Source organism: Emys orbicularis, chromosome 8 (genome assembly GCF_028017835.1).
Source record: "Emys orbicularis isolate rEmyOrb1 chromosome 8, rEmyOrb1.hap1, whole genome shotgun sequence".
Classification (NCBI taxonomy): Eukaryota; Metazoa; Chordata; order Testudines; family Emydidae; genus Emys; species Emys orbicularis.
Window position 1 is genome coordinate 13,106,744 of NC_088690.1, and position 23,437 is coordinate 13,130,180.

General features: G+C 45.2%; 1 protein-coding gene across 1 annotated transcript in view; it reads left to right on the plus strand.

The window, feature by feature from the left end:
- Positions 1-23,437, plus strand: part of ACOT11 (acyl-CoA thioesterase 11) — a 45,338-nt gene that overhangs the window by 16,617 nt on the left and 5,284 nt on the right. The window contains exons 4-13 of the mRNA XM_065409708.1: positions 1,446-1,506; positions 2,094-2,195; positions 4,708-4,843; positions 5,988-6,144; positions 8,598-8,717; positions 9,975-10,119; positions 13,351-13,406; positions 20,627-20,693; positions 21,042-21,125; positions 21,811-21,944. Coding sequence (XP_065265780.1) covers positions 1,446-1,506; positions 2,094-2,195; positions 4,708-4,843; positions 5,988-6,144; positions 8,598-8,717; positions 9,975-10,119; positions 13,351-13,406; positions 20,627-20,693; positions 21,042-21,125; positions 21,811-21,944 — 1,062 coding nt within the window. The remainder of the gene's footprint in view (positions 1-1,445; positions 1,507-2,093; positions 2,196-4,707; positions 4,844-5,987; positions 6,145-8,597; positions 8,718-9,974; positions 10,120-13,350; positions 13,407-20,626; positions 20,694-21,041; positions 21,126-21,810; positions 21,945-23,437) is intronic.

The following is a 23,437-nucleotide window of genomic DNA, read 5'->3' on the forward strand; positions in this document are numbered from 1 at the left end:
AGTAGACTAGATTTAGCAGCTGGCCTAACCTAGTGGTGGTGTGTTATAGTAGCATTAACCTGATTGACACCAGTGTTCCGTATCTACTGGCTTTGACATGCACTGAGGCCATTCTCTTAAACTTTGCATTTTTTCTGAAATCAGAGATCACTTTTATGCCAACACCAAGCCAACCTCCACTGGAATTGAGAAGAGCCCGCATTCCCAAGGAGGTGTGATTGATTGCGAGAGCCGTGCATGTAAAATGTAGCGTTAGCTGGCCGTTCCCTGCTCTGGCTTCTAGAAAACATAACTAATGTTATGCAGCTTCTTCTCTTGGACCAAGGGCTCATGTCTGTGCCTAAAAACTCTCAGGGTGGCTCCCAAAATCTAGGGTTTTCTGCACCTTGTAGGATTGGGCCTCCAATGTGCACTGTATCAGAGATAGATGGCTTTCCTCACTAAGTGGTCATAGGTATGGCATGTGTCACACTCAGCTGGAATGAAATTTGAGTGAAACTTTACACAACATCCACTTCCATACTCACAAGTTTGCTGCAGTGATCGCAAACGGGAATCCTAGTAATACGTCAGCTTTTTGCAAACTGTTTTTTCTTATTAGAGCCAGCTGACGCAGCAACACTGATCATGTTATACAAGAGTGCCCTGGCTGTTCTACAGTAGTGCCTATTACATGCTGCTTCTTACCTAAGATGGCTAAAACTGAAATAGATCTGAAGGAAGGAAAATACTTTATTTTTGCATCTTGTTTAGTGAGTTTCCTTGTTTTCCCCGTAGAGTCAGTCCATCAGTTTCCATGGGTCTTTCACCTGGGGGACAGAAACATTTTGAAAAACAAGAAAATGGGATTTTAAATCTCCCAAAACTAGTAAAGATGCTTGGTGGTAGAAGTGGGATCTGAAATTACTTTGAATCCAGCTCTTTTAAAAACTGACTAGATTTCAAGTTAACTTTGTCTTTTAATAGGCTGATTTACTTAACTTTTATATTTCCTGACTTTTGAGGGATTACCTGTGCCGTGTTGCAGTAGCATTAACATTGTTTTTTTGCCTTAAAAAAAAAAAAAAAAAAAAAAAAAAACCTAGAAATTAAAGGAGATGGGAGGATGTTTGGTTTTATATCACATTAGTTGGCAAAGTCTAGCTGGTGTCTAGCAGTATCCTAAATCAAGGAATGCAATTTTCTGACCAGGGATTGGTCTGATTTCTTTAGGTTGGAAGGGTGTATACTTTTATAGTTCGTTTAAGGCCAATATGATAGCTCTGCACAAAAGCTGTTGCATTTGTTATCAATAGATCAAGGTACCTGCAATGCTGCTCCTGATAGTCAATCTGTGAAAGGTGCTGCTTTCTGTTGTAGCACTGTTGGTTTCCAACTTGTGTTTTGTGTCTCTAGCAAGGCCGATTGGCATCTTCCACTGACACCTTATTGTATTTTTTTTCCAGTGTTGGGCAAGTTGTTAACATCAAAGCCAAAGTAAACCGAGCCTTTAACTCTAGCATGGAGGTTTGTATGCTTTAACCCGCTATCTTGTGGGGCTTCCTACTCTCCAGCTTTACTGTGACCCTGCATGCCAGTGCTACTGTGTACCCAGCTCTAGGGGATTCTTCTCTTCTCTTTCCTTAACTTTGATCATTTTAATAATCTAGTAATAACCCCTAGAGAATGATTCTATTCTGCTAGTCTTTGTGTGTTTTGGTCGCCTTTGTTCAGGGGAGTGACCGTAAGATCTGGGATGTGTGGTTTTCATTTTGGTGACCAGGGAACTAGCCATGTGATCTGTTAACTAGAAAACCATGTAACTTGCAATGCAGTCGTTGCTCTCACTGTTCCTGTTTAAAGGGAATCAAAATTATCAATTGCTAAACTGGGACCAAGTACCAGGACGGTGTGTAGGGCTAGCCTACAATAACGACCTCTTCCTCTCCCAAATAATTCTACATTGGATTTGAATCCTCAGACTTTCTTCTCACGTGGTGCCTTGTCAGGTTGTTCAAACTGTCTTTTTCCCCCAATAGAAATAATTCAAACTGAACAAGTCTCCCCTATCTATCACATTCTGTTCAATGCCTTTCTATTGTGACCCCCTCCAGGTTGGCATACAGGTCAGCTATGAAGATCTGTGCAGCGGGAAGCAGTGGAATGTGTGTAAGGCCTATGCTACTTTTGTTGCACAAGGCAAAGCAACTGGCAAGGTAGGAACAGATCCTGCAGAAATCAGGCTGGTGTAATTTCTACTTGTCGGTTCTTGGCACTGACAAGAACCTGCTTTTGGGATCTGATCCAGCATCTATTGGAAAGACATCCAGTGCTTCAAAGGGCACTGGATTAGGCCCATAAAACCAAGTGAAGATTATTTTTTATGTGACACCACTGATGTCTGCTGGAACTTTAAGTCTGACACAATGTAATTCTTAGTTGTATTTTTGTAGCATTTATGACCATTCTTTGGCATAAGTATGAAGACAGTGGTCATTTTGTATTGACTGTGTTTGTATATGTTTTAGCAAAATGGGGCCGTGATCTGACGGGCCTCAAAGTGCTACCACAGTGTCAATGTGAAATAATAACTTACCCTGTATTGCAGGGTTGTTTGAACATCTGTATAAACTGTTTTTTGATTAGCTGCCTGCCTAACTGGTTCTCTTCATAAAAGGGACTAGATTTCTCAAAGGGTTGGTAGGTAGGTTTATAAACATTAACAAATAAATGGCATTCCTATTCATTTACTGAATTTTTTTTTAAGCTGATACTTTATGGTTATTAAAAATCCCACAGTGTGCTGGAAGCTAGTCCCAGAGTCCTAGCCAAACTCCTATTTGGGTAATTGCCTTCCACCTAAAACATCCTCTGTAGCCTCAGTTGAATATGGTAGCCTTCACCCCACATCTTACACCACTGTATAGTAATGAAGTGTGCTGCTAAGCTGTTTGCATATTTTACTTAAAGACAGGGGGGATTGATTTAAATCACCAATTTTAATCATGATTTTAACCATCAAGCAGAAAACCTTGACTTTAAATTTTATCTATTTTTTTTTTTTAAAACAATGATGTTTTGCATTTGTACTTTGTAGTTCTTTTCCTAAAGATAGGTTGATTCTCAGTGGCTGGTAACCATTAAAACATGTTGCGTTTCAACCAGATATACTCTCTATACTAAATTTTGTGCTGCTTTTTGCTAACCAGGAGGATCTGTATATGTTGATTTAAGCAATTAGATAGCTTAGCTTAATTTACATTTATTCAGATTTTTTTTTTTTACATTTTTATGTTAGAAAAAGGTGAACGTTGAATTTTTTTTTAAATTTTACCTAGATTAATTTTTACTTGAAATTTTGTATTTGGATGGAAATTAAATTAAAAATGCACAAAACCAGCATTTTAATTTATTTACTAAATAAAACTGCCTTAAGTGTGCTGGATACATAAGAGAGAGCTCATCAGAACACATTTTTCATTGTAAAACCAATTTATTAAGTTTAGATGATAAACTCTTCATCGTCAGTTAGCAAAGTGAACAGATTGTTTCTGGTCACCATGTCCTTCAAGATTTTAGATCTAGTATATCTCATCCTTTCACACCTAGTTTTTATTCACATTTTGGAAGAGAGAAATCAAGCTTTCCTGCTTTTTCAACTCCCAGTTCGTTTCTTCTCCTTGAACTGAACTAGCTGAATACACTGAAATGAAGCAAATATTCTCTGTGCACCTGCAGAAGAGGTTACAGCTGTCTAAAGCTAGTTAAGCACCTGAAGTCAGAGTTTGTGGAAGTGCTAATCTGCCAGTTCACTGGGCTGACTTTCTTTAAAACTGGGTAGCAAACATATACGGCGTAATGTATTTTGTACTTAATTTAAAATATTTTAATAGATTATAGCAAATTTAAACCTTAGCATAGGTTGTCAATTCAAATTTTATTTAAATAGGCATGAGGTAGTTGTTAGAGCAAACTGCTGGGAGTCGGGCGATCAGTATTCTATTCATGGCTCTGACAAAGTCCCTACCCTTCCTTTCACCTTTGTGCCAGTTTCCCCATCTGTAAAGTCAGGTTAATACTTGCCTACCTCAGATAAAGGGACCTTGTCCACTGGACTGGGAGTGAAAACACCTGGGTTGAATGCCCAGCTCTAGCACTGACCTGCTGTGTGAGGGCTAGTCACGTCCATTTCTGCGTTTCTATTTCCCCACTCCCCTTTTGTCCTGTTTTTTGTAGCTAGTCCTTGCCCCAAAGAACTTACAATCTTTGGCTGCGTGTTTGTACGGGGCTTAGTCCCAGGAGGTCCTGATCTCAGCTGAGGTCTGCAGGTGCTGCTGTAAAGCAAATAGTCACTCCTGTTAGTAAAGTGCTTTGAGATTTCCTGATGGAGGTGCTTTGGATGCAAAGGCCTCCTTTGTGGGGAGAGTAAAGTGCTTTGGGATTGTTTGGGAAGAAAGGCACAAGGAGGATCTTGGTCTTGTGGAGAAGCAGCACCTCTAAAAGCGAGCAGAAGAATTCAGTCCCCTAAGGAATCAGATTTTCTCCATTCATACTAACGCTGGAGTTTATCACTGGAGAGGCCAGTTAGAATACAAAAGTCCTGCAGATAAATAGGAACATCCTCACTCCTTGATGTCCCCTTTGATCAATGAACCGCATCCCCATGGGACCGGCATGGAGATGGGGAAAGAGCTAAACACTGTCACTCTGTCTTCTCTTGGCATGTAGATGAAGCTAAAGCCGCTGGCTCCTCAGACCGAGGAGGAGAAAATGGAACACAGCATTGCTGCTGAGCGCCGCCGAATGCGCCTGGCCCACACCGACACCCTCAAGGATCTCCTCACCAACAGCACCATGCAGACTGGTAAGCTGCCCTGCGGACCCTGCCCCTGAACAAAAGCAAACCTTGAAACTGTGCCCGGTGCTTGCCTGACTGCTTTGAGCTGGGGTCCGAAAACAGTCGGTCATGTCTGTGTCAGGAAAATAATTCCACAACTTGGTGTAGGGTTACCAGGTAGCAATGTTCAGAGTGCTGTACAAGTATTCACTATTCCTTGCTAGATCCCTGCCAGGTAGGTAAGTAAATACTCTTCCCATTTTACAGGTGGGAGAAATTGAGGCAGAGAGAGAGAGAGACCGTGACTTTGCCAGGGCCACACAGTGAGTTGCTGGCAGAGATGGGTTAAAAGACAGCATTTCCTAGCTCCTAGTCCTGTGCTGTCCTCCAGACTGTGCTGCCTCTGATCTCTATCCTAGAAGCCTGGCCTCCACTATGAGGTTCTAGCCACCCAAAATACGCTCCCCATGTATCGCTGCTTCTTGCCTTGGCTCATTGCTTTTGGAAAAATCCCCTTATTCCGGTGGGCTAGTAGAAGGGTGGTGCTGTGCCTGCAGCACAGGACTGGTGGGGAAGGAGATCAGGGTCCTGTTTCAGCCTCTGCCACAGATTTGATCTTGGGCAGCGCTGAACCTCTCTGCCACTGTGAAACGGAGATAATCTCTACTTCACGACAGTTGTGAGGCAATTGCATGAATGTCTGCACCATGCTTAGAGTTCATCTGATGGAAGGTGCTATCCATGCAAAACACTCGGTGGTAATGTTCTGCAAAGCCACAGAGACCAGCTGGCTCTGACCCCTCATCTCGTACTCCTTAGGCTTTCAGGGACGGAGCTTGCTGAGGAGAAGGCTCCCAGCCTCTTTTGGGGAAGAGCACCTTGCACTGCTCCCCGGTGAACGCTCTCCTCCATTGAGCAGGGACAATGAGCTGCTCTCAAAGCCGCCTCACTTGGATGGTTGGTGACTGTGGCGTAGGGGGAATCCTTCTGCAGTCAGCAAGGCAGTGGACAGTCCCCTGGGCTGGAAGGGGCCAGGGCATGGTGATGGATGAGAAAACGGTGTTTTTTTTGTTTTGTAGCAATTAGTTGAGTGATGACTTGTGCAAATAGCCCAGTGGGGTGAGTCCTTTCCACACGCCACTCTGGTAAACGCGTGTTTCTTTCATGCCAGAGCGTGAGAACGGAGACTGCAACACCGTGGTGCCTGCTGAAAAGACCAGGGTGGAGAGCGTGGAACTGGTGCTGCCCCCTCATGCCAATCATCAGGGGAACACGTTCGGAGGCCAGATCATGGCGTGGATGGAAAACGTGGCCACGATAGCAGCAAGGTGCAGTTCTGAGCTTCTCCTCCCCAAGGCTGGAGACGCCTCTGTCACAGGAGGGGTTCTGATTGCATGTGCTGTTAGCATCTTCTGCTCCTTCATTACCTAGTCCGGTAGTGAGGCACAGCAAGACGGTACAGCAGACAGGGAGGAAGAATACTGTGCAAGTGAAATGACATGGGGGGGGGTGGGGTGTGCCAGGTAATTATCTGCCCACGCCTCAAGTAATTGTCTTGGCAAGAACAGACCCTCTGAACTTTAATGACCACTATGGTCAGGACCTAAACTTTCTTTCCAGTCAGGCCACTGGGCCTACAACCGCCCAGCACTCCAATGCCCTGCTTGGGCATGGGTTTGGCATTGACGCTAAGGGAAGAGTGCCACCACTGAGACGCCAAGAGCACTTTCTCTCTTGAGCAATGTAGCCTTGTGGATCTCCTCCCCGCATACTGACTAGGCCCAGTCCTCACAGCCTGAGATGGGGTGGACTCAAATTGCCTTTTCCATGTTGAGGATTCTCCACCCGAGCGCTACTCTTGGGGAGCCAGCTTTGACTAGCCTACCCGACTAAGGGATGCCATCTTTGGAGTTTGCTTAGTGGGACAAATTCCTATGTCACGATGTCGTCATTGCATCACACCACAAGGTTTTACCACGGTGGGTCCGGTCCGGAAGATGACCTGGGGGATGGGGGCATGTCTCTGAGTCCCATGAGCGAGGTGGGAATCACACCGTCGAAATAGATCCCACAGAATCAGCTTCACCCCTTGACTGAGGCTGCACGGTCTCACGTGCGCCTTCCTTCTGGTGAGGCAGCTCCGTTGTCGGGAGTGTAACGCCCTTGGCCTGACTGTAGCAGTATGTTTCCCCTGTGAGGGGGCTTTCCATGTGTGTGTTTTGAAGCAGCTCTTCTGCAAAGCCGGCCAGTGTTTCTGTTCACGTACAAATACATAGTCTGGTGCGATGTCGTGACCAGGGACAGATTTCTAGTGTACTGTTGTGATCCTGGAAACACTTCTTCATGACCTGGGGCAAGTCGCTTCATCGCTCTGCGCCTCAGGAGAGGGGGGATAGCGGTGATTCCCGCCTTTGTAAAGCGCGTTGAGAGTGCCCGATGAAAAGAGCTATATAAGAACTGGGCGATATTTATTCTAAACCTTGAAGGACGTCCAGGACTGATGTATTTTGTCATAGATAAATCAGCAGTTGTCCATTAGATGGTGCTCTGTATGCATGAATTATGGGCATTCTGAATCCTGTGTGTGTGATGTGATGGGAAGGGAGGTAGTGAAGGAGTTAAATGTCTTATCCCATTTTTCACCATCTACCTTTTCGGGGTTTGGTTTTTTGATCTTCAGAGACTAACTTTGAGTTCTTAGGTTGACTCGTACTGAACAAGGAGTAGTCTCTGTGTTCTGATTTTACAGTGGAGTGGGAACAATAGCCCCAGAACAGCTGCACTTGAAGGGCACTGGTAGAGATTCAGAGCAAATTTTTCTCTTTTTCTCTTTCTCTTTCTCTCTCTCTCTCCCCCTTCCACACCCCCCTCCCCCGCTAATTATTTAATCATAAAATGTACATCGCGCTCCAGACGCACTTGGGTTGGCTGCCGGTATCCTTGCACTGCCTGTATGACTGTTGCATTCTTGCTTCTCTGCCAAAATAAATGTGGGCCCAAGTCCCACGCCAACATTTGGGCGCCTACCAAATGCTAACACTGCAGTGCGGTAGCAGGAGGAAGACGCACTGTGAAGGACTCTGTTCTTTGGATGACGTTTTTTAAACCAAGCTTCTTTCTCTCCAGCTCTAGTGACGAAGGGGGAGGTAAAGAAGGGCCACCGGATCCTTGAGTGGAAAGGGGGTATAACCAGTGACCTGGCTACAGAGACTGGCTTGTAATGAGCTGATCTGGTGGTGGCTACTGGCAGAGTGTTGCCCTGCCGCATGGGAAACGCAGAGTGTGGTCCCAGTCATTCGCGCTCTCAGTTGGCTAGGAAAAGGGTGCTTCTCTCTGCACAAGTGACCCTCAGAGCTTGGAGAATGATTAGTCACAACATGGGGAATCAGGGGCAAGAGGCTTGGGCCCGAGGCAAAAGACACATTCTCAGGGGAATACAGATCTCAATGGCTGCCTTTCTGAGGGCAGCAAATAGGCCCAAATATCTCAGGCTGGCTGAGCGTTGCTGGGGACTGTGTAATGGTGATAGTTGGGCCAGCATCAAAGTTTTTGCTTTGGGGTGGCTGCATATACCTGTGTCACCTGACAAGAACCTGCCTCCTATCCTGTTCTCAGGGCTCTCTGGCTTGAGTGGTTTCTCTTTTGTGCACGAACACTTGCGCAGGTCTGCTATTTTGTCCAGCAGCGGGGCATGCACACTGGTTGATATGTTGGCTTGGCGAAATAGTTTCCTCATTTTGAGTGCATTTTGCAAATCAAATCTCTCTCTCCCTTCCCACAGCCGGCTGTGCCATGCCCACCCCACTCTGAAGACCATTGAAATGTTCCATTTCAGGGGACCATCACAAGTTGGGGACCGCCTCTTGTTAAAAGCTATTGTTAATAATGCATTCAAAAACAGGTACATCTTTCTCTGGTTCAGGGTTTTGAATGGATTTTGATAAGAAAGTTAAACAGAAGCTTGCACTTTTGTCTTTGAAAACAAAACCGTGCAAATTATTGGCTGCAGGATTTACACAAATGAAGAAAAATAATTGAACAGGAAGGAATTGCCAATGTTCAATATCTGTTGTAAAACGAGTTCAATATCTGGTTCTATATAAAGGGATCAGCTATGTTAACAGAGCAGTGTTTTCCCCTTGAATTACAGAATGCATTACTGCAGGGATTCTCAAACTGGGGGTTGGGACCCCTCAGGAGGTCGCGAGGTTATTACATGGGGGGGTCACGAGCTGTCAGCCTCCACCCCAAACCCCACTCTGCATCCAGCATTTCTAATGGTGTTAAATATATTAAGTGTTTTTAATTTATAAAAGGGGTCGCACTCAGAGGCTTGCTATTTGAAAGGGGTCACCAGTACAAAAATTTGAGAACCACTGCATTACTGACTGTAAAATCAAGTTGATTCAGAAGTTCGGGTTGTAGATTGTTCTGAGAATAAATCTGAATTGGCTCAAATAGCTTGAAATGGGTTCAAATAAAAATAAATTCACAATCAATAAATTAATAGAAATAAAAGATAAAAAAGACCCCTTAAATCATCTAGTCTATTGCAGCCAATCACTGTGTGTCTTTATTTACTTCCTTTTATTCTACTTCCTACCTAGATCAGGTCAGGTCTAAACATCAGGCAGGAAAAAATGTGTTTTTACTGTAGGTTTTCAAAATCAACCTCCTTAATTCTCACATGAGAAGCAGTGAATTTTCAAAATAGACTTTTAGGCCCTAAATCTGCTCTCAGACAAAGTACATGCAACATCCATTTAAATCCATGGGAGCTGTGTGTCTGTGGGCAAAATTTGCTTGACATAATAGAGTGGTGCGTCCAGTCCAAGTGACCAGATTTAGTCAAAAAACTGGAGGGGAAAATTTCAGATTTCATTGCAAAGATTTCCCTTTTTTGTTGACATTTCAAATTTTGTTGAAAACTTGCATCAAGATTTGAAAAGTTGCGCGCACTCTGCTTGAGTCAGTGCCTTTTTCATGTCCTACTGATTGAGCTGGACTGATCTAGTAGGTCCACTCTTAGGTTCCTCTGCTTTTTTATTGGTAAATAAGCAATGAAATATATGGCACACTGGGTTCCTTTAGCTAGGTAGTAGCGTTGCTTTACGCCCCAGGCACCTAGCGATGATCTGCTTCCATTCTTTCTTTCCAGCATGGAGGTTGGCGTTTGCGTCGAGGCCTATCGGCAGGAAATGGAAGTTAGTCGAAGACACATCAACAGTGCCTTTATGACATTTGTTGTCTTGGATCAAGAGGGTCAGCCCAGTACCATTCCGATGGTGAAACCAGAAGCTGGGGTAAGAATGGAAACCATAATCAGGGCCTACAAAGTGACATTGCCCACATCGGTGGTCTTGTGCAGTGATGTAAGAATCTGGGGAAGTAGGATGCAGCTGAATCTTGTTTTGCCCCAAGCTTGACAGCCTTTAATTGTATTGCATTTATCTGATTCGCTGCAAAACAAATGCAGCTTGCTATAATGGAAATCAAATTGCTCAATAGAGAGTGAATTTACATTGATTATTTCATATTATTAATAATAATAATGAAAAATTTCCTATGTAGAGACTGAAATGTATTAGCCAGGCAAGACTTAACAGAGTATTGCTTACTATTTTGAACTCCTCTTTCTTGCAATTTATTGGAAAGAATGCGAATCTTAAACTGTTTAGCTTCTAAAGCATATTTTACTTGCATAGCCGTATGCCGTAGGGCATATCACAAAAGGAGGGCTAGTACGAGCATCCACTGAAGTCAATGGTAAAGCTCCCATTGATTTCAATGAGCAATGGGACCATATTTAGAGCCCTGCAAATCTGTGGATATCCGCCTTCTATCTGCAGATATCCGCACCCGTGGATGCAGATATCCGTGAACCATGTATTTCGAATTGCAGGTCAGATGAGGATACAAATTTTGTATCCACACAGTGCTCTTGACATGTTTTTAAAAGATATGTAGGCACCTAGAGGTGTAGATAAGCATCTAATGGGATTTTTAATCGCATCTACGCACCTAACTCCCATTGAAATCAAATACTTTAAAAAAATCTGACCCTAGGGGTGTAAGTGTTGAGGATCAGGGCTGAAGACTTCTAACCTCTCTGCCTTCAGTTAGTTCTAATAAGACAGACGGCACTTGGTATATGTAAGCTGTAAAAAAGTTCCAGATTTAAACATCGAAAGCCAGGAAAGTGTTTTTAAGGTAAATTATTCCTCATTTTTAGGAGTAAATCTTTTCGTATTTTCAAAAAAAAAATCTTTTCCTATTTTTAAAAAACACTTTTTTCCTATTTATTTTTTCCTATTTATCTTTTCCTATTTTTAACCCTGTACATGCGACTGATGGGGAGGGATAGCTCAGTGGTTTGCGCATTGGCCTGCTAAACCCAGGGTTGTGAGTTCAATCCTTGAGGGGCCCATTTAGGGACCTGGGGCAAAAATCTGTCTGGGGATTGGTCTAGATGACCTCCTGAGGTCCCTTCCAATCCTGATATTCTATGAATGTTGGACCTGCTCAAGTGCGCAAGACCATGCACCCCTCCAGCTGTCCATCTTCTTTAGCTTATGAGGCTATAAGCCCTTGTGCTATTACATATAACCGAAATTCTCCTTTAACCCAAGGGTCGGGGTGGAAGGTCCTGAATCCTATGCAGCCAATGTATGTAAAATAAATGATGACTGGAGTCAGTCCATGCAGCCACAGATTAATTAGGAGAGAATGTCTTTGCTGCCCCACCCGCTAGGATTTACCCTAAGGTACAGAGAGGTTTCTCAGTGTTGCCAATTTAGTTGTTTGTCTTTGCTCTCCCCCCCCTATAAATCCAACCCCCTTCTCTAATTTCAGTTCCTGCGGAAAACACCGAGAGAATATTAATTAAAAAAGCCAATGTTATGCTGATATTCATGGGCTTGGCAATGCCTGGTACAAAGAACAATGTAAACAAATTAGAACCATGAAGTATTGAGCTCCATCAGAATGAAGCAAGCAGGGAAGGAAGGAAGGAAGGAAGAGAAATTAGGGTTTTCAAATAAAGAGGAAAAGCTGATCTTTTCCCTTCTAAAGAGAGAATGAGAATGTTTTGAAGTGTTTTAGAAGCACATGAGTGCATCCCATGTTCCTTGAGGACTTCAGTGATTCAAAACTGATGAACTAAATCAAAGTGTCTCTCTCTGATCATATGAGGGCTGGTATATATTTCCAGTGCTTTGCTAACAGCTGAATGTACTTCACTACACAAGTTGCTTCCAGGATTGGGGCCTTGCTGAGCACTTACTTGCTTAAAGCCAGAGCATGAGAAGTTCCATTGAAGGGGGTGAGGGCTTCAACTGAAGTTCAAGTGAGGGGTGTAGGGAAATCCCCAGTGGTTGGCTGGCTCTGGAGCAGCAGATCTCAGATACCGCGCAATGCTGAGACCACTGTAATGAATTTCTCAGTAACAGTGGTGGATTTAAACAAATCATGGAATCCGAAGGAGGCTGACTCGTGTTTAAAAAGTTCTTGTGAATTAGTGACTTGAATGTTAATGCAAATGGCAGTAAAACAGAAATATTTGCTGTAAATCAAGTGGTGCTATATCAGCCCATTTGGAAAATCAGAGGAAATTCACAGCCCGTATAGTAACTGGCAAGCAGCAGCATTGCCTAGCAGCGTGCGGCAAGGGAGCCTGGAAGTTAATGCAACACAAGCATTTAACCAGTATCTTCTATACTAAGTCAAATAGCTGTACAATGCTAACTTGCCTTCAGCCAGTGGCCCCGTCTACATAACAAGTACAACCAAATTTTTGTTACCAGTTTGGGACTCACGTGTGTCCTGGCTACAACAAACACAACTGAGTTGTCTGCACAGCAGGTTCTCCACACCCCTCCCCACCCCGCTCTCCCACACAGCACAAATGCATTGGCTGTTAGCCATCCACTTCTACCACATTGCATAGCTCTGTTGCGTTGGTACATTCTGGGAAAAACCTGATCAACTCCCCTATTCTGACTCCTCTGGGGTAGGATTCCCAGAGGCCAGGCACCTACACAGAGTAGCACCAGCAGCATGTGAGGCAATGCATGCTGGGATGGCTTGCTGAGAGGAATGCTTGGTGGGAGAATTAGCCAGCCTGGGTGCACAGGCACAGTTGGGAGGCTCTGTCCATACTCTAAAAACAACAACAAACCCAGCGCTGCTGACTTGCTGGCAGGAAGACAGTCCTAGCCTAGGCTGCTGGTGGGGGCAACACACTGATAACTGCTAGGGTTGCCTGCCATGTGTTAACCATAGTGTGTGCAAACAATAGCCCTGGTTAGAGCTAACCAAGAACCAACCTAACAGCCAGAGCATGGACAAGATCCGTGTCGTGTTTCCATTCACATCCCATGCATTTCCCCAGCCATGGCTGTTACCGAGACCAGCAGAGGCTGTGGGACTGGTTCGCGCATACGCTTTCTTAATGTTGAAAAACCTTTTTTTTCCGGTCAATAAATTTTATTATTTTTCCAAAACTTTAACCTCACAAACATGTTTCCATTTCCCAGGATGGAGAGAGACGGTACAGAGAAGCCAGTGCTAGAAAAAAAATTAGATTGGACAGGTGAGTGAAAAGGATCAGCCTCAAACTAAGAAGGAAAAAATAACCGGGGGGCTATAGCGTTTTAAATAGAACAGTGTGGTTTTTATTCCAGTCCACGTTCTGCTCTGAATGATCACATGCAGGTAACTCAGTAAAGGCTGGGATAATTGGAGGTAGCCCATGGCTTTCTGTACCATGGAAGGTGTGAGTGGGTGGGGGGAGGGGCCTAGGCACCAACTCGTGGGTGCTCCAGGGCTGGAGCACCCATGGGGAAAAACAAATATAGTGGGTGCTCAGCACCCACCGGCAGCCTTGCGGATCAGCTCATTCCCCTCCCACCCGCCATCAGGCCCCACTGATCAGCTCCTCCCCCTTCCTCCCAGCGCAGTCAGCTGTTTAGAGGCATGCGGAAGGTGCGGGGAGGGGGAGGAGCGGGGCCGGGAAGGGACGGGGCTGGGGCCTTGGGGGAAGGGGTGGAGTGGGGGCAGGGGCTGGGGCAGAGCGCGGGTGGAGCACCCCCTGGAAACGCAGGAAGTCAGTGCCTATGTGTGGGGGAGGGGTTGCACGCCATGGCTGTGATAATATTTGGCACTTACATAGCACCTTCCATGTGAGGATTTCTCAGAGACTGGAGGAACTTAACCTTCCAGCTCTCCAGGAGTTCAGTTTGGGAAACTGAGACCAGAGTTCAAGTGGTTTCTTCACAGCGCGTCAGTGTTGGAAACAGGATTTGAATTCAGGACGGACTCCCAGTTGCCTTTCTAGCCCAACCTATTCGGTGCTGAGCTCAGCTTGAAGCAGAAAGACACTCAAAGGAGCTCAGGAGAGGTGGCAGTTGCTCAAAGAGACAGTAGTAAGGTGCAACCCAACTCTCCCAATGTGAAGGAAAGATAGGAAGAATAGTAAGAGGTCAGTATGGCTCCATCGGGAACTCTTTAAGGATCTGAAAATCCGAAAGGAATCTATCAAAAAGTGCAGACGTGGACAAGCTGCTAAGGATGAGTACACCAGAATCACACCAGCATGGAGGGACAATCGGAAAGTCTGAGGCACAAATGAGTTTCAGCTAGCAAGTGACATAAAAGGCAATCAGAAATGGGCTTATAAATCCATTAGGAAGAAGAGAAAGATGAAGGCAAGTGTAGGCCCCTATTTAACAGGGAAGAAGAGCTAATAATGGACATCAAGAAGGATGAAGTGTTTAATGCCTACTTTGTCTTCACTAAGAATGTAAATTGTGACCAGATACTTAACACAATATTAGCAACAAAGAGAAAGGAATGCAAGGTAAAATAGAGAGAAAACAGGTTAAAGAATATGTAGATAAATTAGATGCATTCAAGCTGGCAGGTCCTGATGAAATGTACCCTAGGATATTTAAGGAACAAGCTGATACAATCTCAGACCTATTAGCCAATTGTCTTCAAGAACTCATGGAGGATGTGAGGTCCTAGAGGACTGGAGAAGGATAATCATAGTACTTATCTTTTAAAAAGGGGAACACAAAGGACCCAGGGAATTATAGACCAGTCAGCCTAACTTCAATACCTGGAAAGATATGGAACAAATTATTAAACAATCTCTTTGTAAGCACCTAGAGGATTATAGGGTTATAAGAAATAGACACCATGGATTTGTCAAGCCCGAGTAACAAATCATGCCAAACCAATCTGATTTCCTTCTTTGACAGGGTTATTGGCCAGCTGAATGGGGGGAAGCAGTAGACATGATCTACCTTGATATATATATTTTTTTAAGTAAGGAAAATGTCATTGCCACATGACATTTTCATAAGTAAACTAAGGAGATGCATTCCAGATGAAATGGCTAGGACAGGTGTACAACTGGCTGAATGATTGTACTCAGAGTAATTGTCAGAAGGTTGCTGTCAAACTGGAGGTATTCGTGAGGGGTCCTCTAGAGGTCTGTCCTGTGTCTGGTACTAGTCAATATTTTCATGAATGAGTTGGATAATGGAGTGAAAAGTGTGCTTATGGTGGAACCAAGCTGGGAGGAGGTTGCAAGTACTTTGGAGAACAGGATTAGAATGCAAAATGACTTTGACAAATTAGAGAATTGGTCTGAAATCAAAAGACGAAATTCAATAAAGACAAGTGCAAAGTACTTTACGTAGGAAGGAAAAATCAAATGCACTTCACAATGGGGTATAGCTGGCTAGGTGGTAGTACTGCTGAAGAGGATCTGGGGGTTCTAGTGGATCACAAACGGAGTATGAATCAACAGTGTGATGCAGTTGCTAAAGAGGCATCAGTCTGCCGTGTATTAACAGGCATTGTAGGTAGGACACAGGAGGTAATTTGTCCCACTCTACTCTGCACTGGTGAGGCCTCAGCTGGAGTACTGTGTCCAGTTCTGGGTGCCACACTTTAGGAAAAATATGAGAGAGTCCAGAGGAGAGCAACAAAAATGATAAAAGGTATAGAAAGCCTGATGTATGAGGAAAGGTTAAAGACAGGCGTGTTTAGTCTCGAGAAAAGAAGTCTGAGGGGGGACCCAATAACAATCTTCAAATATGTTAAGGGCTGTTATAAAGATGATGATGATCCATTGTTTTCCATGTTCACTGAAAGCAGGACAAGCAGTAATGGGCTTAATCTGCAGCAAGGAAGATTTAGGAAAAATTATTTAGGATATTAGGAGAAAACTTAACTATTCGGATAGTTGAGCACTGGAATAGGCGGGCTTCCAAGGGAGACTGTGGAATCCATGTCATTCATTAGAGGTTTTTAAGAACAAATTGGACAAACACTTGTCAAGGTCGGTCTAGATGAACTTGGTCCTGCTTCAGCACAGGGGGCTGGACCAGATGACCTCTCGAGGTCCCATTCCTACATTTCTATGGCTTTGTCTTCACTACCCGCCGATCCGGCGGGTAGCAATCGGTTTTTCGGGGATCGACTTACCGCGTCTAGTGAAGCCGCGGTAAAATCGATCCCTGATCGCTCTGCCGTCGACTCCGGAAATCCACCTCGGCAAGAGGCGGCAGCGGAGTCGGCGGCAGCGCGGCAGCGGTCGACTTTCCCGCGTCCTCACCGCCAGGTAAGCCGACCTAAAATACGCAACTTCAGCTACGGTATTCACGTAGCTGAAGTTGCGTATCTTAGGTCGGACCCCCGCTGCAGTGTAGACCTAGCCTATGATTCTGTGAAAAGGTACTTGAGGGCTAAGTGGTGTAGTGCCAAATCATGGAACGTTAGGAAGACAGACATATGTAGGGGAGCTGGAGAGAGAGAAGATGGTAGGGACAGCACAGGAAAAACTGTCTAAATTCAGAAGTAGAAACTGTGTATAAAACAAAGCATCACAGGGCTATGCTTATTTTATACATCTGTTATTGTCAAAACACTCTCTAATATCCAGATACCTTGGTGATTAATGCACTATAATATCTGCATAGACTGAGAACACAAAAATACATAGCTAGACAAGATCAATCTGTAATAATCATAATGCTTAGCCCTCTTCTAGTGCTACGCATCTTAGAGGTGCTTTGTAATCGTTCAGTTTTATCTCCCTCCTGTGGGGCATGAAAGGAAGAATTTATTAACCTCACTCTATTCTTGGGGAAACTGAGGCAGAGCGAAGTGATTTGCCCAAGACTTCCAAGCATTTGTCGTGAGCCAGGATTAGAGATCTTGAATATTTGGTGCTCTCGGAGCACAAGAGAAGCAGTATGGTTTAGTGCAGAGGGGGGCAAACTACAGCCTGCGGACTACATCCAGCCCACAGGACCCTTCCCTCTGGCCCCTGAGCTCCTGCCAGAGAGCGGGGTCAGGACAGGCTTGCGGAGGAGCCAGCCCAACTCCCCGACCGCACGGAGCATGGGGGGTTGGGTGGGGGTTCTGGGGAGCTGGATAGGGGGCGGGGGCCAGGCCACTCCTCACTGTTTGGGGAGGCATAGCCTCCCCCAGCCTTCCCTACCTGGCCCTCCATACAATTTCTGTACCCGATGCGGCCCTAGGGCCAAAAAGTTTGCCCACCCCTGGTTTAGTGGGTAAGATATGGAATGAATAAACAGCTTGAGCCTGAGAGTTGGTACATCTATCGTGTTCCATTTGTGTATTGTTCCTTGTTTTCTTGCTGTCCTTATTCCTGGCTCTGCTGTGAGAGTTGGACAAATCATTGAATTTCTGTGCCTTAGTTTCCCCTTCAGTAAAACAGGGATAATGATACTCGCCTGCCTCTGTAAAACTCTTTTAGAACTATGGGTAAAAAGTGCTAAATATTATAATTATTATTATTTTTTATTACAAGAGTGCACACATCTCTTATGCCGTCCCCTCAAGCAGTGAAAAAGTAACTTATTGGATAGTCAGTTTTTTCCCCTGGAAGCTGCTATTTTTGGCTTAATGGAGTATCTGCAGAACCTCGATATAAAGCCCTAGTTGCATCAAGACCAGTAGTTGACTGGGTTTTGGAGAATCCTAGAATTGTAGGACTGGAAGGAACCTCGAGAGGTCATCTAGTCCAGTCCCCCGCACTCATGGCAGGACTAAGTGTTATCTAGACCATCCCTGACAGATGTCTGTCTAACCTGTTCTTAAAAATCTCCAATGTTGGAGATTCCACAACCTCCTTAGGCATTTATTCCAGTGCTTAACCACCCTGATAGTTAGGAAGTTTTTCCTAATGTCCAACCTAAAATGCCCTGGCTGTCTTATCCTGAGAGGTTAAGGAGAACGATTTTTCTCCCTCCTCCTTGTAACAACCTTTTATGTACTTGAAAACTGTTATCATGTTCCCCCTCAGTCTTCTCTTCTCCAGACTAAACAAACCCAGTTTTTTTCAATCTTCCCTCATAGGTCGTGTTTTCTAGATCTTTAATGGCTCTTCTCTGGACTGGAGTTGTCCTCACCCTAACAGGTATCTTACTGCTGCCCCCTGATCTGTAGAAAAATGGGAAGCTGGTCTCTAGTTAGTTTTACATCTGTTACGAACACTATTTCTCCTCCCCCCCCCCCCAATCTCTCCACTTGTTTTATCTGCATGTGCAGTTGGAGTCCTGTCTTCCCCACCCATTGTGAATCGCTATTCCTGGAGTCCTCTCTGGTCATGTGGTTGCAATGAAGCTTGCAAAAGAGACAGCTGCTTTATTTTGTTACTTTTCAACTCTTCACCTTGGTTATATCATGTCTCTGATTACAGATCTGGTGTTATCAGACAAATTATACCCCAGTATCTCAGTTCCCGAGAATAAGATTGTAGTGAAGTGTGGCAATTAAGCAGTGAAAATATTTTCTTCCTGGAATGTCTTGCAGCATCTGCCTTCCTGCTTCCAGGAGTTTCATAACTTTCCCTTGAGTCCAAGGGCAATATGAGAACAAACGCATGGTCCCTCAGAAGTGCAGTATCTGTCTGAGTCTAGCATCAGCTGTTCACTCATTACACCAGAACCGGGATAAATTCTGATCCTTTCTGTTACAGTAAAGGCTTCCATCAAATGACCCTAAATAAACAGCATCCTGCAAATTTGACTTGCTCTTGTGTATAGTTCAAATATAGTGTTTGCTCCAGTGATAAAACCCAAACTCTTCTAATCCAAGCTTGGGATGCTATGCACCTCCAAACAGAGACTTGCCCGACTTCAGATTTTGTTACAAACCGAATGACGAACTCTTCAGTAACACGTCAGCTGTGGCTCTCAAAGCACTTTGTAAAGGTGGATAAGTACCATCCCCATTTAACAGACTGGGAAACTGGAATGGAGAAGCTAAGGGCCAGATTTCAGAAGCAGCCTGTTTTGGGCACCCTGCTTTTAGACCCTAGGGCCTGGGCAGATGTGGTTCCCATTGATTTGATTTGGAGTTGGTGGGTGTTCAGCACTTCTGAAAACCAGGTCCTGGATTGTGGGCACCCAAAACCATTTCCACGAGAGGCTCTCCGGGACTTGCTAAAGAGGTTATCCAGTAAGTTAGAGGAAGAGCTGGGAACAGAACCCAGATCTCCTGGCTCCTAGTTTGGGGTCCGGTCTGCTTGTGTAACAGGGTAGCTGGCCTATTAAATGAAAGTAGGCTCAGCTCTCCTGTTCCTGTCCAAGTGTGCCCTGGCTTGGTGTAAGGAGGGGGGTGGGGTGCCCGGGGGAGTTATAACTGAGAGGGGAGTTCAGAACCCAGAGTTCAGGACAGGGGTGAGTCCACAGTAAAGCGAGCTCACAGGCAGAGCTGGGCGAAGAGCTGCAGGGAGGGGATTCCCCTGGAGGACCGAGTGGTAAGAGTTCCCTGGTTGAGCAGCGGCACTAGATCAGGCTGGTGAAAGAGGAGGGCGGCCAGAGGGTCTTCTACAAATGTCCCCAGGCCAGAGAGCGCTGAAGGCTGAGAGCAGCCCAGGGAGATGCCTGCTGGCCAGAGAGGGCCAAAGTCTGGGGTATGATGGAGACGTGAGCCTGCTGATGTGTCCGGGCAAGAGCTGGAACCGTAGCTGGGATGGAAACCGGGCAGAGAAACACCCCAGCTAGAGTGGTGGGGTGGGGTGGGAAATGCCAGAGCTGTACCTGGGGGTCGGGGGAGAGATGCTGGAGTTGGACTGTTCGTTTGCACTGTGCTGAGGGGATTCTGGTTCATGGTAGTGGACTGTTGGTAATAAATTAAACTCAGTAGAGCCTTCAGAGTCCGTGGGTTATTTGAGAAATCAAGGGGAAATGAGGCCAAGGGCTGCCGTGAGGGGGTGCACGGATGGAAGCCATGCATTTACAGCTTGCCTATGCCACTCCCTGACCACCCGCAGAGATTGGCCTGCCTGACCAGAAAGGCCAGATAGGAGCACTTCCTGTTCAAATCCAGCCCCATCCCTGACTAACAGAAGTGTTAGTGTAGACCAGGCCTTAGTCTTGCCCCATCCAGATCACTGCCTGGCCTTTGTTAGAAGTAATCCTTAAAGGTTCTTTTCACCCTGGGCCAAAATCTGATTCCTCTCCCTTCTGCCTGCAAATGATGTGCAGGATTTCTGAGGCTTTTGTTGCTCTGAGCTCCCTCAATTTGAGCCAAGAAGAAATGGCTGTTTCAATCCACTGGGATCCTGGTCCCAAGATATTCATAAGGTGACCATGTTTTCCCCCACTCCTTTTGTAGATCATTGCTGGAGAAGATGTTGAAGTCAAAAACACTGCTGCTAACTTTACTGTCTCTCTCTTTCACCAGCATGTGTTTGAGATGTCCTTTTCCCTGCCACGTGCTGAAGATCAGTACTGCTGTAACTTAAGCCATTCTCTTTGTTTTCCCTAGAAAATACATCATTTCCTGTGAACAGACAAAAGTGCCATTGTCGGTGCCCTGGGACCAAAGTAACAAGGTAAAATAACTGTCTCCATAGGTACTGGCCAGAGCCTCCCCTGGCACCTAAGCCCCATGTGCTGTAGGAAGGCCCAGGAGCCGGTACTAAGTAGCAGCTAGAAGTTTATACATGAATCAATATGGTCTATGGAAACCAGAAGGATGAAACCTTACCTAAAACAGCATGCATTAGAGAGATCTTAACTGGAAGAATAAATTCCTTCTTATCCCCTGATTTATTCTGATTAATTCAGTATCTGAGTAGCTGCAAGCTTTGCTATAGTATCCCATGAGTTTCGATACAGGAAAACCTAACTGAAGGTCAACGTGATTTCTACTGTATTTTCTTATGATGTTTTTGATGTAGGTTTATCTGAGCTACAACAATGTTTCTGCACTGAAGACTCTTGTAGCGAAAACCAATTGGGTACTCGCCACAGAAATAGACAAGGTACTTAACCCTGCTGCACCCCCAAGTCAACACTGCCTTCTTTAGTCTTCTGGATTGCCTACAGTTAGTGGAAACCACTCGTGTTAAGATCAGAGGACATGCTTCAGTCCTTTCCCGCCCCCAGTTCTTTGAATCCGAGTGTATCCAAAAGTGTTTGATGTCTCCAAAACACTTTGGATAAATGGGATTGTACTACATGTAGTCAATGACTGTGTGTCTATACGATCAACATTCTATGTACGTCCAAATGTACACTGCATACACACACTTATGTCCATGTAAAATATATGGCTTCCAGTGATGCCGTAGTACCTGTGCTTTAGTAAAATCCCACTGAACCCACCAACCAGAGCTGTTTCCAGTTTCACCCATTTCCATTCAATACCCATGCTAGCTATCCGGTAACTTTCTCTTGGACAACTGTTTTGTGATTTACTCATGGGGCTTAATGGTGTTGTCAGAACCAGCTCATAAAACAGAGGCCTCATGTACCACCAGGTATATGTGATTCTTCATGCTAATGTAATGAAGTGTGTGTGTGTGAGAGAGCGAGAGATCAAAGCTGTTTGGTTATATTATAATAAGGTAAAAATATGAATGAATCTTATTGGGGAAAATCAAATGTCATTTTAACGAAGACAGCAGGCTGTGCCTCTCACCTGTTCTGTCTGTCTCCCTCTCAAAGGTCAGGATGTACACGCTGGAGGAAGACAAGTACCTCTCCTTCCGAATAGAGATGAGCCTCTGCATTGATGCAACACAGGCCTTCTTCCTTCTGTCAGACTTAAGACAGAGGCACGAATGGGACAGACATTATGCGTGAGTACTTGGAGGACAGCTAAAATGTTAGGATTGATGGCCCCTGTTTTATCGGGAATAAGGGGGGGGGAAGGTCCCCAATTTCTTTTCTTTGGCTTTCCTCCCTCAAAGCAACTTCCCAATCCAAAAAGGTTCTTCATTCAAGCCGTGCAAAGTGTTTTTTCCCCTCCATCATCCACCCCACTCCAAAAGCAGGAGTGTACAGTCTATGCAGTCTGTGGCTGGATATGTACCGATATCGGAGTTGGCTGCCACACTGCTCGTGTGTCGTACAGCGGAATAGAATCCGGGACCTTTATCTCCTGAAGCACACGTTTCTGCCACTTGAGCAAAAGAAGACGCCCCGTTAGCCGTTGGTGACAGTAGCAAAGCTTTTATCTTCTGGAGACCAGCCACGTGTACAAGCTAGTCAACTGTTCTGCCTGCATGCTGATGACACCTCTAGACTTGTTAGCCTAGGATTGCAGCTGAGACTCTTAGCTGGCAGAGGCATGTAACCACAGCAGTGAGCTGGCGCGTAGCTTTAACATTCTATGTTCCTGTCCCATATAAGGGGTCTAACTTCCTATAAAGTGTGCCGTGCTATAAAGCTGTGCTGCTCTTCCCAACTCCATGAAGTGGCTGGACTGTGACTATACACTATGACCAGCATATGCTCTTTGCTCTCCCATGGCCTTGGATGGTAATTAGAATTGGTTTTACTGAGAGGGGGTGGAATCTTGTGCCAGGATCATACGCCTGTCCAACCTGCCTTTATTTTAAAGCTGCCACATCGACAGACACCCAGTCAGAGGCAGAAGGAACTCTGGTTTAAAATCTCCTTTGCAGGAGGGTGTCACAGTTCCCAAAATAACTGCACCTCTGATCCCTTTGTGGCCTTCTTGAGATTTCGCCTCTCCTTGGGGCAGCATCCTGCCATCCATTCTTTCCAGGCTGGGGATTGTAGACTGCAATTCACCTCAGCAGATCTATCTTTAGGCCAAGCCCTGTTCTCTCTGGGGCAATGGCAGGGTTAACCAGCGACCAGCCAGCCTCCATAAATCAAGTACTAGTTATTCAGAAGAAAAGTATTACAGAGAGAATGTTTTTAAAAACAATGAACCGCTTACGTGCAAGTGTTCGCTCAGCAGGCAGTCACCCGTCTTCAGCATAGAGACCCTGGCAGGCTTCAGGGTCCTTGGCAGGGCCTATGTGTCTGGGTCACTGTCTCATGTCCTGCAGTTCTTGGAAACCATGCGTGTGGCCCCTCTCCCTACGTCAAAGTGGTCACTTGATACAGTTTTCAGTTCTTTGTTTGCCAGGCCTCATGAGCCACATCAAACCAGTCTATGCAATTTCCCCCAGGGGATGAGCCTTCTCCAGGCTTAGCTGCATGGGGATTTGCATGAATTATCCCCCAATGGTTTTCGTTCCTGCAGGAAACCCTGTAACTCCCCCATGGAGCCAGAATACAATCCTTAGCCCATTCAGATACATAACACACTTCTAAAATG